This window comes from Aotus nancymaae, unplaced genomic scaffold, assembly GCF_030222135.1.
Source record: "Aotus nancymaae isolate 86718 unplaced genomic scaffold, 86718_ANA_hifiasm-v0.15.2.pri h1tg000059l, whole genome shotgun sequence".
Lineage (NCBI taxonomy): Eukaryota > Metazoa > Chordata > Mammalia > Primates > Aotidae > Aotus > Aotus nancymaae.
The window spans coordinates 51,197,866-51,212,904 of NW_026988473.1; the positions used below are offsets into that span (position 1 = coordinate 51,197,866).

Below are 15,039 nucleotides of genomic sequence, written 5' to 3' on the forward strand. Positions count from 1 at the left end.
ATGGAAAGAGGTGGGGGCATGGGAGCAGCCTATGTGAATTCTCCATCCCTCAGGAGGGGGTGTTTGATTTGCATAGGGCTTAGGGGATTGGTTTGAGCAGGCCTGTCATTCACGGAGACCCTGGAAAAAAACTGGCCCTCCCACCCTAGCCTTTTAATATGCAAATGTTTAGCACACTGGTTAGGTAGAAAAAAAGAAAAAAAAGAATATGCAAATGCAGGGTGCCATGATGTTCTACACACGTGGGGATGTGCAGGGCAGCCATGTTGTTGGCACATGTTGGGGCAAAGGCAGGAGGACAATAGTGGGTCCGTGTTGGGTGGACCCAGTTTCTAATGGTGCGCATTTGATGGGGAAGGGGAGGGTTGGGCCCCAGGGACAGTAGGGACTGGGGCTGGGTCCTGGAGAGCAGAGCCTGTTGGGTTGCATGCAGGGAGCTTGCGACTTTTGGGGTGGGGACAGGGCCTGGAGCAGGTATAAAGGGCTCTGGTGTCATCTGGTACTGCATTCCTTGAGCCCACATTCACTGACCATTTGGGGTGTACCCAGCATCCAGTGGATCCCTGGGCCTTCTGGGAGTTCACCATCAGGTGGGAGAGACAGTGCACACAGAGAATCACCATGCCCTCTGCCCATTTTGATGCTTCTCTGGGGCCCAGAAGGATGGATGCTGAGTTAGGAGTTAGAACTCCTTCACTTGCTTAGACTCTGAGGAACAAGTGAGATGAGGTGGGGGCACTGCCTTTGACACCATAGGGCAGTGAGAGAGAACTGATGTGTCCCCTAGTCTTCAGGAGGCCTGACATCTGTGCTGCACACACCTGCTGTGGGACCAAGGATGAGGCCAGGCAGACCCCAGGGACAGCTGCTTTGGCACAGCCTGAGTGTCAGCAGTTCCTCCTGCCCTCACCACTGGGGTCACTCACTACCTTCCACCCCCGTGACTGCCCCCGGAGAAGTGGCTCTCTGAGCTTTAGCACTGACCTTGGGAGAAGACTTTGGAGGGAGGAGGGCTAGGCCCGGCCCTGATTAGACAGTCTTGCTTCCTGGCAAGGGTGCAGAATGGCCAGCCCTTTGCTTGTGTTTTCCTTTTGCCTGGCACAGGACTGAGGGTGATGGAGATAAAGGCCAGATGGCAGGACAAACCGCCTCTGGAAGGAAGCTCTTTCTAGCAGGAAAGGGAGGGGACATGGCAGCAAGGACACCAGCATTCTTTCCAGAGGTGGCTGGGAATAGATCCCGAGATGCAGAGATGCTGCTCTTCTTGTGACCTGGAGAGCAGTGGGGTCTAGTCAGCATTGGGGGCTTAGACCTTTGTCTGGGGAGAGGGGCAGGAGGACCCTAGCGATGTAGCTGTGTGGTTCCCTGCTTCTCCCTATCTCTAAGAGCAGTCAGCTCTCCTCCCGTCCTGAGTTCCTGATGGATAGTCCCTCAGCCCCTTCCTTCTGGAGCCTTCCCATGTTTACAGGCAGCTCTCCGGTCCGGAGACCAGGTGCGTGAGTGTTATGAGAGCGCAGCCCTAGTCCGAAGGGCGGTGAAGAGGGGTTCACTGCATAGCAGGGTAGACGAGAGACCTGGAAAAGAGCAGATGGGAAGGGGAAGCAGCCTCCAGTTGCTTTGTGGAGGGCCGGAGGGCGGCACCCACTTGGCCAGGCCCGACCCACTTTCCCATCGCTCTCCTGCAGGTGTTAGAACTGCGGCGGCCCATGGACTCGCGGCTGGAGCACGTGGACTTTGAGTGCCTTTTCACCTGCCTCAGTGTGCGCCAGCTCATCCGAATCTTTGCCTCGCTGCTGCTGGAGCGCCGGGTCATTTTTGTGGCAGATAAGCTCAGGTAGGGCCCAGATGGGCAAGGAAGAAGAGCGGAGTGGGGGAAGGCACGCCCACAAGCAAATCAGCAAGTGTGTAGGAGGCTGAGCGTGTGCTGGAGACCTGTGCTGATGTGGGGCTGTGTGTAGGGAGATAAAGACTCGATGGAAAGGTAGCACCCATGGGTGGGCGAGGCAGCAGGGTTTGGGAGCACACAGATGGTGGGATTGAGAACTCTGTGGAGGGCTTGGCCTGAGGGAAGAGGGAGGGGTGTTTCTTCCTTTGTAACATCCAAGACTGAGCAGGTGCTGGTATAGGTACAGGGGAAAGGTAAGAAACTGAGTGAGATTTTTGGCGGATAGTTGCGTTTCTTCTGGAGGGGGAGGCAAAGCCATCGCTGTGGGATGCTGAGTTTGAGGAAGGAGCCGCTGTGAGGAAGGGGCAAGGGCACTGTCCAGGACAGTGTAAGCAATGCTGAGCCAGCCAGCGAGGGTCCTGTGGAGGGTGTCCCTGGAGAAGGCACTGGTTGCAGTGGCCCGGGGCTGGGGATTGGGAGGGCTGGGGAGAAGGATGCAGGATGGGCATTGAGGTGCAGAGAGGAGAGTGGGTGAGGAAGGCTGGCCAGCCCACACGGGGAAACAGACGATGTGCAGGGCCTAGAGGTACCAGGGCAGTGGGGGAGCTCGTTTAGGAGGAGTAAGAAAAGAGCTGGATGGGTCATAAGTCTTGATCTGAAACGCTGGCATCTAGGATTTTAGAGGTAGAGATGTTGAGAAGGTCTGGTTGTGGCCATGAAAGGGGTGGCAGAAGTGATGGTCACTGGACGTGAGGCATTCTAGGAAGGAAGAAGTTGGAGCTCTTCTAGACAGCCAAGGTTTAAAAAACAAAAGTTTATGTCAGGGTAGGTGGGGGTGAGACAGGCAGGGACAGTGATATGGCTCCGACGAGTAGAGGAACACTAGGGTTTTTGGTTCTTATGCCACTTTAGATAAAATGACACAGACACATGTGGAGTGGGTTTAAGGAGCAGAGAGTTTAATAGGCAAGAAGGAAGTGAGAAGAAGGCGGGAACTCCCCAGTGTAGAGACAGAGGGAGGGGGGCTCCAAAGCTGAGAGAGGGAACCCCAAGTGCCATGGATACCAGCCAGTTTTATAAGAAGGCTGGAGGAGGGGGTGTTTGATTTGCATAGGGCTTAGGGGATTGGTTTGAGCAGGCCTGTCATTCACGGAGACCCTGGAAAAAGCTGGCCCTCCCACCCTAGCCTTTTAATATGCAAATATTTAGCACACTGGTAGGTACAAAAAAAGAAAAAGAAAAAAGAATATGCACATGCAGGGTGCCATGATGTTCTACACACGTGGGGATGTGCAGGGCAGCCATGTTGTTGGCACATGTTGGGGCAAAGGCAGGAGGACAACAGTGGGTCCGTGTTGGGTGGACCCAGTTTCTAATGGTGCGCATTTGCATATCAAAGGTTGCCTGCCCAACTTTAAGAGCCGGGGCTTTCCTTCTAGAGGAGAAACATTTTTGGAGCTGCTTTAAAAGAAATGAAAATTTTTCCTCTTTATCTGCCTAAAATAATTTCTTAGTAACTGCTACAACAACAAGATGGGTTCCTGGCAACATGTTATATACTCTTTTGGTCAAAGAATAATCCATCCCAAGCAGTGGTTTCTCTAGAGTGGTCATTTGGACATTCATTAAGCCACCTTAATATCAGGTGCTGAGAGGCGGGCAGTGAAGGAAAATCCCCCTTCTGGTTTATCCTCCACTAAGTCCTGAATCCCTGGGGTATTTCCTTCCATAGGTATGAGGGGATAGTTGAGAGGAACCCGAAAAAGGAACTCTGGATTGCCCTCATCGGGGCAGGAACACAGGCCCATCCTCAGCCCAGAATAAGAAAGGAGGAAGAAAAACCAGGGCTGCTGACTTTTCCAGAGAGTGCCAGGGATTAGAAAGGAAAACTGCCCCTCACTTGTTCCTGTCACAGGCTCAGTGCTTCTGTATCTCACAGTTTTGTGGGCCCATCAGGCCCTTATGAAGAAATCCAGCCCAGCAGCTGGAATGAGCTGGGTACAGCAGCTCCAAGAGGTCCCTGCTGTGTACCAGCCATGGTCACTGTCAGCCAACAAAGCCCCTGACTGCCCAGCTTTGGTGCCCTGGCCTGGCCTGACCTTAGTGGCTCCGAAGAGAGCCTGGACCATGAGGTTTCTTTTCTTGAAGGTTCTACCCTCTAATTCAGGGCTGAGCCTCCTCTTTGCCACCCTGCCCCCAAGCCCAGCTCCCATGGGGCTGTGAATACAGCTATTGTTTCCTGTGGTTGCAGCTGCCTCTGAGCACATTCCAGGACCATTCTGGGAGGGAAGATCCCAGGGTCTTGTTCTTGTCCTCTTCTTGTCCTGGCCGGGTATTCAAGTTCTGCCAATTTAGGGTCTTAGAAAAGATGTCCTTCCTGTTCTGCTTGGGGTCTGCCTCTGACTGGAGAGGGGAGGGGTAGGTCCAGCCAGCTCATGTTCCAGTTGCTGATGTTTTAGGTTTTCCACAAGTTTTGTCCCTCTCACCTAGTTCTGATGTGGGATGGGGGAGGGTACCCAGGATCCACATTCACTGGTCCTAGGGGTTTACAAAACCTCCTGCCTCCTTAGCCACAGGCCCATTGGTGTGCCCCCCAAACCCGAGAGACAGCCCTTTTCCAGATCTTTGTCAGATGACTGGCCTGCGCGTTGCTGCATACCTTCATGGTTGTTTGTAGGTGCAGTTCCCAAAGAGAATAGCAATGTTGTCCTTGAGGCCCTCCACAGTGGGAAGGTGGGGACTTCACTAGTCTGCAGGGTCCCTGACCCCCATTAGCATTTTTGTTGCACTGAGAGGTTTAGGATTAAAGGCTGTCCTGAGCCTCCAGCAAGCTCTAAGGTCCTGGGCTTGGGCTCAGGTGTGCTGTCTCTCTGTCTGTCCGCCCATCAGTACCCTTTCCAGCTGCTCCCACGCGGTGGTGGCCTTGCTCTACCCCTTCTCCTGGCAGCACACCTTCATTCCTGTCCTCCCGGCCTCCATGATTGACATCGTCTGCTGTCCTACCCCCTTCCTGGTTGGCCTGCTCTCCAGCTCCCTCCCTAAACTGAAGGAGCTGCCTGTGGAGGAGGTGGGCCACCTGGGGGAACCAGTTGGGGGGAAGGGTGGGGGGGAAGCAGGTGCTGGGATCTTATTTGTGGCCCCTGGGCTTCTTTACCAGGCTCTTATCCTTTCTCCCTGGGAGGTCTGTCCCCGGCGGGAGTTCTTCCTGTTATCTGACCCTGGGAACCTGGGAGGTCTGGAGGCCTGGCAGAGGGCATTGCGGGACTCATGCCCTGAGCCACTCTGCTAATGACTACTTTTCTCAGGCGCTGATGGTGAATCTGGGATCTGACCGATTCATCCGACAGGTAAGAGGGTGGGTACTTGCTAGACTCCGGCTCCTGAGCACCCTGTGCCGACACACACAATACTCAGCCTTCACAACCTGTTTGTTGAGCTCTCTAGGTTCCATACTCACAGACTAGTGGGGTGGGGAGAGCTGGTCTTGGAATCCTCGACCTCAGCAGGATCTGCCTTTGCAGTGGCATTATCAGCTTCTGGAATGCAGCATGCGAATTCGAAGAACTCGGCCTGGGAGTCCACATAGTTTTGGACAGGCCTCTAAATTCCTCTGAGCTCTAAAACAGAGATGTTGACAACACCTGCCTTGAAATGTTGCTGGAGGTTACACAAATAACTATAGATTGTTACATAATGTACAGGTTTGCAATCATTGTTGTCAACCACAAAAAGCCTTTGTTAGTCGTGGAAATCCACCTGGCTCTTTACAAAGGAGCACAACCCAGTGCTCTCCCCTGTGGGAACGTACTGACTGTCTGTTCCACTCCAGCGACAGAGCTGAGGACACCCTGGGTACCAGGCATAGTGATATGGACACGGAAACACAGTGTAGAGACGGAAACAACAGTCTAACTTCATTCCTGAAACACAGGCTGGCCACAGTCTCCCTGCTCCAAGCCAATTGTGCCTCCCACCTGGAGCTGAAGATGGAGGAATTGGGGAGACTTCATCAGGAAGCCCTAGCTGGTCCTGGTCATAAAGGCCAGTGAATGCCACACTGGCTCTACCACCTTTTTTTTTTTTTTTAAGACAGGGTCTCACTGTCGCCCAGGCTGGAGTGCAGTGATAACAGTCATGACTCACTGCAGCCTTGACCTCCCTGGGCTCAGGTGATCCTCCCCATCTCAGCCTCCTAAGTAGCTGGGAGTACAGGCGCATGCCACCATACTTGACTAATTGTTTTTTTGTGTGTGTTTTGTAGATAGAGGGACCTGCTAAGTTGCCCAGCTTGGTCTCCACCTCCCTCCTGGGCTCAAGCGATCTTCCTGCTCGGCTTCCCAAAGTGTTGGGACTACTGGTGTAGCTACTGTGCCTGGCCTTCTACAATTTTTTTAATCTCTGTAACCTTGGGCAAGTTTCTCAGCCTTTCTGTGCTTCAGTTCCTCATGTTAAAATGAGCTTGATGATAGTGATCAGGGTAATTGGGAGAAATAAATGAGATTATCTACTCAAGTTCTTCAAACAGGTCTGAGCATATAATAAGTGCTCAGTCAGTGTCAGCTATGATTATTGTCACTGTACTTTCTTTCTCCTGCAGATGGATGACGAGGACACGTTGTTACCTAGGAAGTTACAGGCGGCTCTGGAGCAGGCTCTGGAGAGGAAGAATGAGCTGATCTCCCAGGACTCTGACAGCGACTCCGACGATGGTGAGGATGGTGCCTGGGCACAGTCAGCTCTGCTCCAGGCTCCCTCTGCTCTGGGTCAGGGACCCATAGGGCCAGAACTCTGTTTCTGTGCACCAGACCCTTTCTGGATGATGAGGCTCCGGGTATTAGCAGGAACTTGGTCTTACTGTAGCACCTCTTCTACCCCAGGTGGTTTGGGAAGGAAAACCCAAAGACATGTGGCAACCCCAAAGATGCTTTCCCCTGACGGGAAACTAATTATTCCTCCCTCTCAGGGACATTGCAGGAGATGAAAAGATCTTGCTCTCCCTTGGAAGCCAGAAAAATCACATAGGGTGAGGGATGTGAGGAAAGCGGTGCTCTGGTTTCTGCTTTAATTCATCCAGCAATTATGTTTCAACTTCCATGTTCAGAACAGTTTCTGGCCTTCTGTGGCTCATAGGCTAGTTACAAGGCCATGAGCACAAGAGAGAAAGCTTCCAGAAAAGAAGAGTGGTACTGGCTGGAAGTCTTGTTGGAGAGAGGAAGATTACACCAGGTGAAGATTGAGGAAGGCTTTGCAGGCTCTTGACCTGAAACTCAAATATTTTCTTTTCCCTTCCAGAATGTAATACCCTCAATGGGCTGGTGTCGGAGGTGTTTATCCGGTTCTTTGTGGAGACCGTTGGGCACTACTCCCTCTTTCTGACACAGAGCGAGAAGGGAGAGAGGGCCTTTCAGCGAGAGGCTTTCCGCAAATCTGTGGCCTCCAAAAGCATCCGCCGCTTTCTTGAGGTTTTTATGGAGTCTCAGATGTTTGCTGGCTTCATCCAAGACAGGGAGCTAAGAAAGTGTCGGGCAAAGGGTAAGGCTTGGTTATCGGCTCTTTTCTTTAACTTTTTCACCCACAGCAGGGCTGAAGAACCAGGTACTGTGATGGAAGCTGTTGGACATGAGCTAGGGCCCAGGCCTCTTAACATCCCTTCACTTCTGTTAGAAACTTCCAAGGGAGCATGCTTTTTCCCCTGTCCCAGTTAATGCCTTCACAAGGCCGTGCACAGGCTGAGCTGCACAGCTAGAGGTGGGACTCATCTCCACCTAGGAGCACCATGCCATTGGTGGCCCATCCCCTCCTCAAATGCCCTCCTATACAGAGAAAAGGAGCAGACTGAGCAATTTCGGGGGTTCTGAGAACCCAGGGTTGGGAAGTCCCTTAGAGAGCACTGGGCCAGTGTCATAGGTTGGTGGCAGTCTTCACTTAAGGCAGGTGGTTATCTCGTCTTTTGTTCTTTCATCAGCTCACTCTAGGGCTTTTTCATCTCATCACAATCTTCCTGTCTAACCTCAGGGTTAGTATTTCTTCTGTCCTCTAATACTATCCCTTTAGTATAACAACCTTTTTGGAACACATGGTAGAGTGGTCTGAAGGAAGCTAGAGATGTCCATGTGGGGCAACTTTGAACTGAGAAGCAGCCTCCTCACCCTAGTGCAGCTTGGGAATGTTTACGGGGAGGCAGGGTGGGAGCAGCGAACCCCTGTGAGACGTCACTAATGATCACTTTGATGAGCCAGTCCGAATTCTAGTAAGATGCTCCTACAGATCACCACCCCAGATGCTTGCGTTCCCCTTTTTTTGGCATCTGTGCTCCATGGTTCCCTTCATATAGGCCTCTCCTTCCCTTCTTCCAGTGACTGTTCTCTTCGCTGTGCCTGTTTCTCTTACCCAGGCCTTTTTGAGCAGCGAGTGGAGCAGTACTTAGAGGAACTCCCAGACACTGAGCAGAGTGGAATGAATAAGTTTCTCCGAGGTTTGGGTAAGTAGCCTTGTTGCTGATGAGATAGATGTTCAGCAAGAAGGGAGGGGCTGGGGAATTTGTGCCCCAAATGCTCTAAATCATTGTCAACATGTGTTATACTGGGGCTGTAGACAGAAAAGGATGTAGACATCCCATAGTGAAGAGAAGGTTCCAGCCAGAGTTCCAAGGGCATTTTGCACAGCAGTTGTCCTTCAACATCTATAGGGGATTGGTTCCAGGATACCCAAGGATACCAAAATCTACAGAGGCTCCCCCCTTCTATAAAATGGCATAGTATTTGCACATAACTTTTGCATGTCCTCCCGTATGCTTTAAATCATCTTTAGATTACTTATACTAGCTAATACAATGTAAATTGTTTTATTTTAGTGGCAAGGTCTTGCTCTGTCAATCAGGCTGGAGTGCAGTGCTACAATCCTTGTTCACTGCAGGCTCAAACTCCTGGGTTCATGTGATCCTCCCTCCTCTGCCTCCTGTGTAGCTGGGACTACAGGTGTGTGCCATGACACCTGGCTATTTTTAAAATTTGTTTTGTAGAGATGAGGTCTTGCTATGGTGCCCAGGCTGGTCTCAAACTCCTAGGCTCAAGTAAGACTCCCATCTTGACCTCCCAAAGTGCTGGGATTACAGGCATGAGCCACCACATCCAGGTGCAAATAAATATTATACTATGTTGTTTAGGAAATAATGATGAGAGAAAAAAGTCTATATATATTCAGTATAGACACAACCATCCATTTTTTCCCCCAAATATTTTTGATCTCCAGTTGGTTGAATCCATAAATGTAGAACCCATGGATGCAGAACTCATGTATATGGAGGGCCGGCTATATTTACCAAGTTGCATTACAAAGAGGAATCACAGGTTCTCACATACATCAGGTCTTTCTTTGCGCACTCCTTCCTGAGTAAATATGAAGGCCATTGGAGCCAGTGAGCTTTCCTCTAGACCATAACAGGTCTGCAGACACAGCACTGTGAGTGCCCTTCCTGCAAAAACCTCCCATCCCTGCAGGGAGCTCAGCCAGCCAGATCATAGAATCATAGCATGTCTCTGTTTAAAGAGAAATTGAGACCAAAGAGGTTAAGTGGCTTGCCCAAAACCACACAGTGATTAATACTGGTGCCCTAATTACAGCTCTCACGTGTTTTCACTGCCCTGGATCAGATCACAGCTATAATCCAGACTTCCTAATCCTTCCTTTCCCACTGAGAGGGCCAGGGCTACAAGGAGTAGAGGGAGTGGAGGTTGGAAGGAATAACACTGAACATTCTCTCTTGTCCTCTCTGGCCCACAGGCAACAAAATGAAGTTCCTCCACAAGAAGAATTAAGCCCCCTTCTCAGTAGCCGAGTCCAGTGCCTTGCAGAGCCTGAAGCCTAGGGAGAAGGCCTAGCCTGGGGCCCTCTGGGCTGCTATGGCTGTTCCGCCCCCACAGATCCCATCCTCCAAGCCAGCCCACCTCTGTCTTCATCATATCTTGGGATACTGTTTGTAAATAATCTGCTGTAAGCTTTCTTAACTGTTTTTGTAACAAGCAAAGAGAATATGGTAAATATTTGTATATTCCCAAGGGGCCAGGTGCTTTCCTGTCCTGCCAGAACATGGATGAAGTTTTGCTGGGTGCTCATGACTGGCCAGTTTTGTGCAGCTGACTGTCTCAGCCAAACCACTGATCTTCCCTGGAGGCCTTTGGCTGGCCTGCCTGCCTGCCTGCCTGAGGTCCCTGCTGCCAGTCTCGGGCCCCGGAGAGCAGATGCTGTCTTGTTATGTACAGGAGGACCTTTTAAAAAAATCTTAGATTTTCTATTTTTTTCTGGTAGTCCCCATACCCAGACCCTCTGTTTTTAAAGGCCAAGGCCAGTCAGTCCCCATTTGTAGTGTGGTACCAGGCTCTTAGGCCTGGTCCTCTCATTCCTCATTGAGATGGTCAGTGTGTCACGGGAAGCCCACCCCCAGCTCTGCCAGTGCTCTCTGGGCCTGGCTCCCAGTCAGCAGTGGCCACAATGCGGTACAGGGCATCCCTCCTTTCCATCTACGGGTGTTCTCAATAAACAGTGTACAGTTGTTTGGGCCCAGAGCCTCATGTGTTCCTTGGCTTCGTTATCTAGAGTTCTCTCTCCTGGGAATGGGCTGAGACTGGCCAGTCGGGGATGAAACACCATCACGCAGGGAACCAAGTACTTGATGAAGGGGTTAGCTTCAGTGTGAGTCACTGACCTCCCCGAAATGGAGCGCTCCAGCCTGAGTTGTGTGACTGGTCTTAAGAGTTATTAGATACCCAGTCGTTGCAGCAGGTCGGCTTTCCTCTCCAGTAGCCGACTGTTCAGCCTGTGCTTCAGCGTTTCCAGTGTTGGAAAGAATGCTCTTTCCCCTTTGGCCCCATTTTTAGGGAAATCTTAACATTTTCCTCTTTAGCCTGCAGCCCCTAAGATGTCATTGGGTGTCCTGACATTGGTGGAGTAAAGCCCAGCTAATGCCAACCCAGGCATAGGCACAGCCCTGACCCATTCCCTGTGACTCTTCCATGTCACTCTGTGAATTGTTTTTCCATGGGAACCCTAGGTTTTCATACAGAAAGCTCTGCTACATTCCATGGAAGAGGAAGGAGAGAAACAAGGTGGGAAATAAGGATGGTTTAGGCTTTTCACCCACCAAGGCCTTGGGAGAACAGAGACTTTGCAAACTCCCAAGTGAGGCATTCAGCTGCAACTGTTTTCTTTGGTATTGTGTTTGGATCTGATAGGATTTGAACCATGGTGTAAAGTTTTCCTGTCCTTCTACCTTTGTTGGTTTAAACAGGAGATGATCCCATCCTAAGTTTCCTTCCCCTCTTCCCTCTCCCTATCTCCGTTGAGGCCTGTACAAGCCCCAACCTGTCCGTGGTTTGGGGCTGCTGTCAGCCTCAGAGAATAAAGTGGAGGGTTTGTCTTCTGTTAAGGCAAAGTCATTTTCTGGCTCTGCCATTCACCCGGACGAGGACAGGGATTGAGACCTTTTGAGTCTTCAGTTGAGATCAGAGAAGATAGAATTACAACCAGAAGACTCAGAGTGGGATGTAGTTCCCTCCAGAAGTCATCACTGTTAACTCAACCTGGGCTTAGAACAGTCATAGAAGCGGATTCCTTAAGAAAAATACGGATTTCATTCCTAAAAGGTACGTGCACTCTCTCTCTCTCCCTTCCTCCCCCATGCTCCTCCACCCCTGCTTTTCAACATAGCTCCAAAGAACCTTTACACATGTGATCAGATCACAAGATGTCTATGTGTAAATTCTTTATGTGTAAATTTTGTTGTTTTTTAATTTGTATTAATGGGGTCTCACTAATATTGCCCAGGCTAGTCTCAAACTCCTGGGCTCAAACGATCCTCCTAAAGTGCTGGGATGACAGGCATGAGCCACCATATCCAGCCTTATTCATAAATTTTGCCACTTTTATGTATCTTTAAAATATAGTATATCCTTAAAAAAATATATATATATAGTATATCCTTGTGTAAATCCCAGAGTGGTATGTCTCCTTCCCCCTCACTGTGGCTGCAGCTCTTGTCCCAATCAGGAAAATCAATACTGGCATATAACGGCTTAGAATAGGCTGCAAGGGCCCATAGAGTGATTGATTGCCACGGCCAAGGCCCGGCAGCCTTATAGGAGAGGAGGCTGTGTACAGTGGGCCTGGTTTGGGGTTCACAAAAAGTATGCAGGGCTTCTTTCCACATTCTTTCACATGATCTCTGGACCTCTAAAACAATGATTTTCAACCCTATCAGATCCAACAATTTTTTTAATAGCAAATATTTGTAACTCCCTCCTTTACTACTCTAAAATGAAATTCAAAGATAATATAAACTACTTAAATATACCTTAACTGTAATATGAAAGGGGAGAAATAAAAGAGAAATATTGTTATAATATTTAAATATGGAAATGTTTTTGTACAGCTGTACTAGCTCATCAGATGCCTAAACTGCATATGCAGATGGAGAAAAGTGTTGTATCAGGAACTCAGATCCTACTGAGTAGTTATTGTTGACTTTTCTGCAATGAATGATTTTTGGTAATGTTCTGAACAAAACAAAGTATGAGCTTCCCATGATTTAAACAGTAGTTAGAATCCCAGACAACCGAGAAGTCTATGAAAACTGCAAAAACAAAAAAACAACTTTTGGGTTATCTGTAAATGAAGTTAGATTTTAAGTTGGATTTTTCTTTGTTGTGTAGGACCAACTCATCCATTCCAAGATATTTAGCATCCTGGTCACTTCCCCTCCATGATTGTGACAACAAAAATGCCCCAACGTGGCCAGGTGAGGTGGCTTATGCTTATAATCACAGTACTTTGGGAGGCCTAGGCGGGAGGATCATTTGAGCTCAGGAGTTTAAGACCAGCCTAGGCAACATAGTAAAGATTTCATTTCTATTAATTAAAAAAAAGAAAAGAAAAAGCCCCACTGTTTCTAAAACACTCCCGTAAAAGATGGTATTGTGGCCACTGAGAGCAAGTGTCCTTCAGCAGTGGATTTCTGACAACATTGGGGCAGCTCAGGGACAACAGTGCTGTCTCCTCTACCAGGCAGGGAAGTCCCCTCACCTATAGAAGTGTCAGCCCTCTTCTATTCTGTAATTAAGTTCTTCTAATGCAGGACAGGCTGCCCCATGACACTGTTCTAAATGCTCTGATAAACTGTAGTCTTGAAATAAGTGTTCTGGGCTTTTTAAAAAGCAGTATTGTGAAGAGTTGCCCTTAAACAGTATTAGTCAAACTCTGGTTCACATTGGAATCTGTGGAATCAGGGCCCATCTTAGTCCATTTTGGGTTGCTATAACAGAATACCTGGACCTGGGTGATTTATAAAGAAAAAAGGTTTATTTGGCTTATGATTCTGACGGCTGAAAAGTTAAAGATTAGGCAGCTGTACCTGGGGAGGGCCCTCAGGCTGCTTCAAGTCATGGCAGAAAGCAGAAGGGGAGCTGGGTGTGTGCAAAGAGATCAGGTAGTAAGAGAGGAAGCAAGAGAGAAACTGAGGAAGCCAGATGCCTTTTAAACAACCTGCTCTCCATTCCCAGCAGAGTGAGAGCACACCACCCCCACAGGAAAGCATTAATTTGTGACAGATCTACCTCCACGACCCAGACACCTCCCAATATGCTCCACCTCCCAACACTGCCACACTGTGGGCCAAATTTCAAACCACATCCAAACCATAGCACTACCCGAGAAAGTGTGATTAGTCACAGCTCAGTTAAATTTTTGTTAAAACATGGCTTTTCACATGCATACTTATATCCTACTTTGTACCCAAAATGACTTACAGGGATACACAAACTGGGTATCTGAAACAAAGTGGGAATGAGAGGAAAATAAAAATTGGGACGTAAAATAGAACCAGGAATTAAATATACACTTTAACCTATATTCTTCCAGGGGTGCTACACAAAATACGTTTCTAGAGCCAGGTAATGTGGTATGCATTCCAAAACAAATTTACCTGTGGAGATGGGGGTGTGATTTAAAAGGCCATGAAAACGCTCGAAAGAGAAAATACTACTTTTCAGCATTGGCGACTTCTGGTAGGCTTTTTTTTCTCCATTTATATAGCCTCTTAATAGGAAAATATGCATTGGGTTGAAAAAAAAAATTGCACCAAAACATACATCGTCTCCCTCATTTCCCTAAGCTCGTAAGAGGAAATTCCTTTTGTGTTCTTTTAGAATATTTCCATCCGTGTACAAGCACCTTTTTTAGCCTAAAGTGCCCTGGAACGTGGCTGACGCTCACTACCTTTTAGATGATAATCGAGACAAATTCTGGAGGCTCCTATCTTGAAAGTTTACGTAAAGGCCACGCCCCTGTTCTTAAACGCACCCCAAGCTGGGCTGGAAGTGCCGCGAGGTTAGCCGATTCCTCCGCTTGGAAGGGGATCCACGGCCGCTCAGCGACCAGGAGTGGAGCTGAACCTCCCGCCTCGCCCGGGGAGGTATCTGCGCTCGCGCACCACGGGCCGACCCCACCCTTGCCGGAAATGGCTGAGCGAGCCCGGAGACGTCTCCGCTGTGGTACTACCGGTCTGGGGCGCTCCGGAAGTAAAAACTGACACCGGAAGTGATTCTCCCGGGCCAAGGAAAGACCCGAAGTTTTGTCTATGTCGTGGGGACGTCGCTGAGGTCGGACGGTGCTGATGAAAGCGGTTGAAATGGAGCCGCCAGGCGGGCGCCGCACAGCTTCAGCCCGCGCTTTCGACTTGCCGTCGGCCCCTGGGCTGTGTTCTCGGGCTAGTTAACCGCTCAGTAGAGTCTAGCAGTACATTTATTTGAAAACTGGCCTGATTTAGCTGCCCTTGACGAAGACTGCCTTTGCAAATTATGTGGCAGACATCTGTCATAAAATCAAATTGTACCTACAGCTCCCAAGTTTGAACGCAACTATATTTAAAGCATATATACATTAGACCAGAAATTATATCCTTTGCAATTCAAGCTTTAGCCAGCCACCAGAGATCGCTAGTATGAGCCTCTACAAATACAAAGCAGACTATTCAAAGCTTGGCAGTCATGAAAAAATTTTAGTAAATGTGGGTTCAAGAAAGCACTGGCATTGGTGGACTTAGGGCTCAAAACTATTTTAGTCTGTTCCTCATCACATAGAACAGTTTTTAGAACTGTTATTAG

General features: G+C 49.2%; 1 protein-coding gene across 18 annotated transcripts in view; it reads left to right on the forward strand.

Moving 5' to 3' along the window:
* Positions 1–10,449, forward strand: part of DENND2B (DENN domain containing 2B) — a 205,787-nt gene extending 195,338 nt beyond the window's left edge. For 17 of the 18 annotated variants that reach the window (XM_012456708.3, XM_064365206.1, XM_064365200.1 and 14 more), the window contains 7 exons: positions 1,686–1,834; positions 4,775–4,952; positions 5,191–5,232; positions 6,483–6,594; positions 7,178–7,417; positions 8,280–8,366; positions 9,668–10,449. In XM_012456708.3, the coding sequence (XP_012312131.2) occupies positions 1,686–1,834; positions 4,775–4,952; positions 5,191–5,232; positions 6,483–6,594; positions 7,178–7,417; positions 8,280–8,366; positions 9,668–9,702 (843 nt within the window). In that variant the 3' untranslated portion in view covers positions 9,703–10,449. Of the gene's footprint in view, positions 1–1,685; positions 1,835–4,742; positions 4,953–5,190; positions 5,233–6,482; positions 6,595–7,177; positions 7,418–8,279; positions 8,367–9,667 lie in introns of those variants that run through there. The other variant, XM_064365210.1, reaches the window with a different exon arrangement.
* The last annotated feature ends 4,590 nt before the right edge of the window (positions 10,450–15,039 follow it).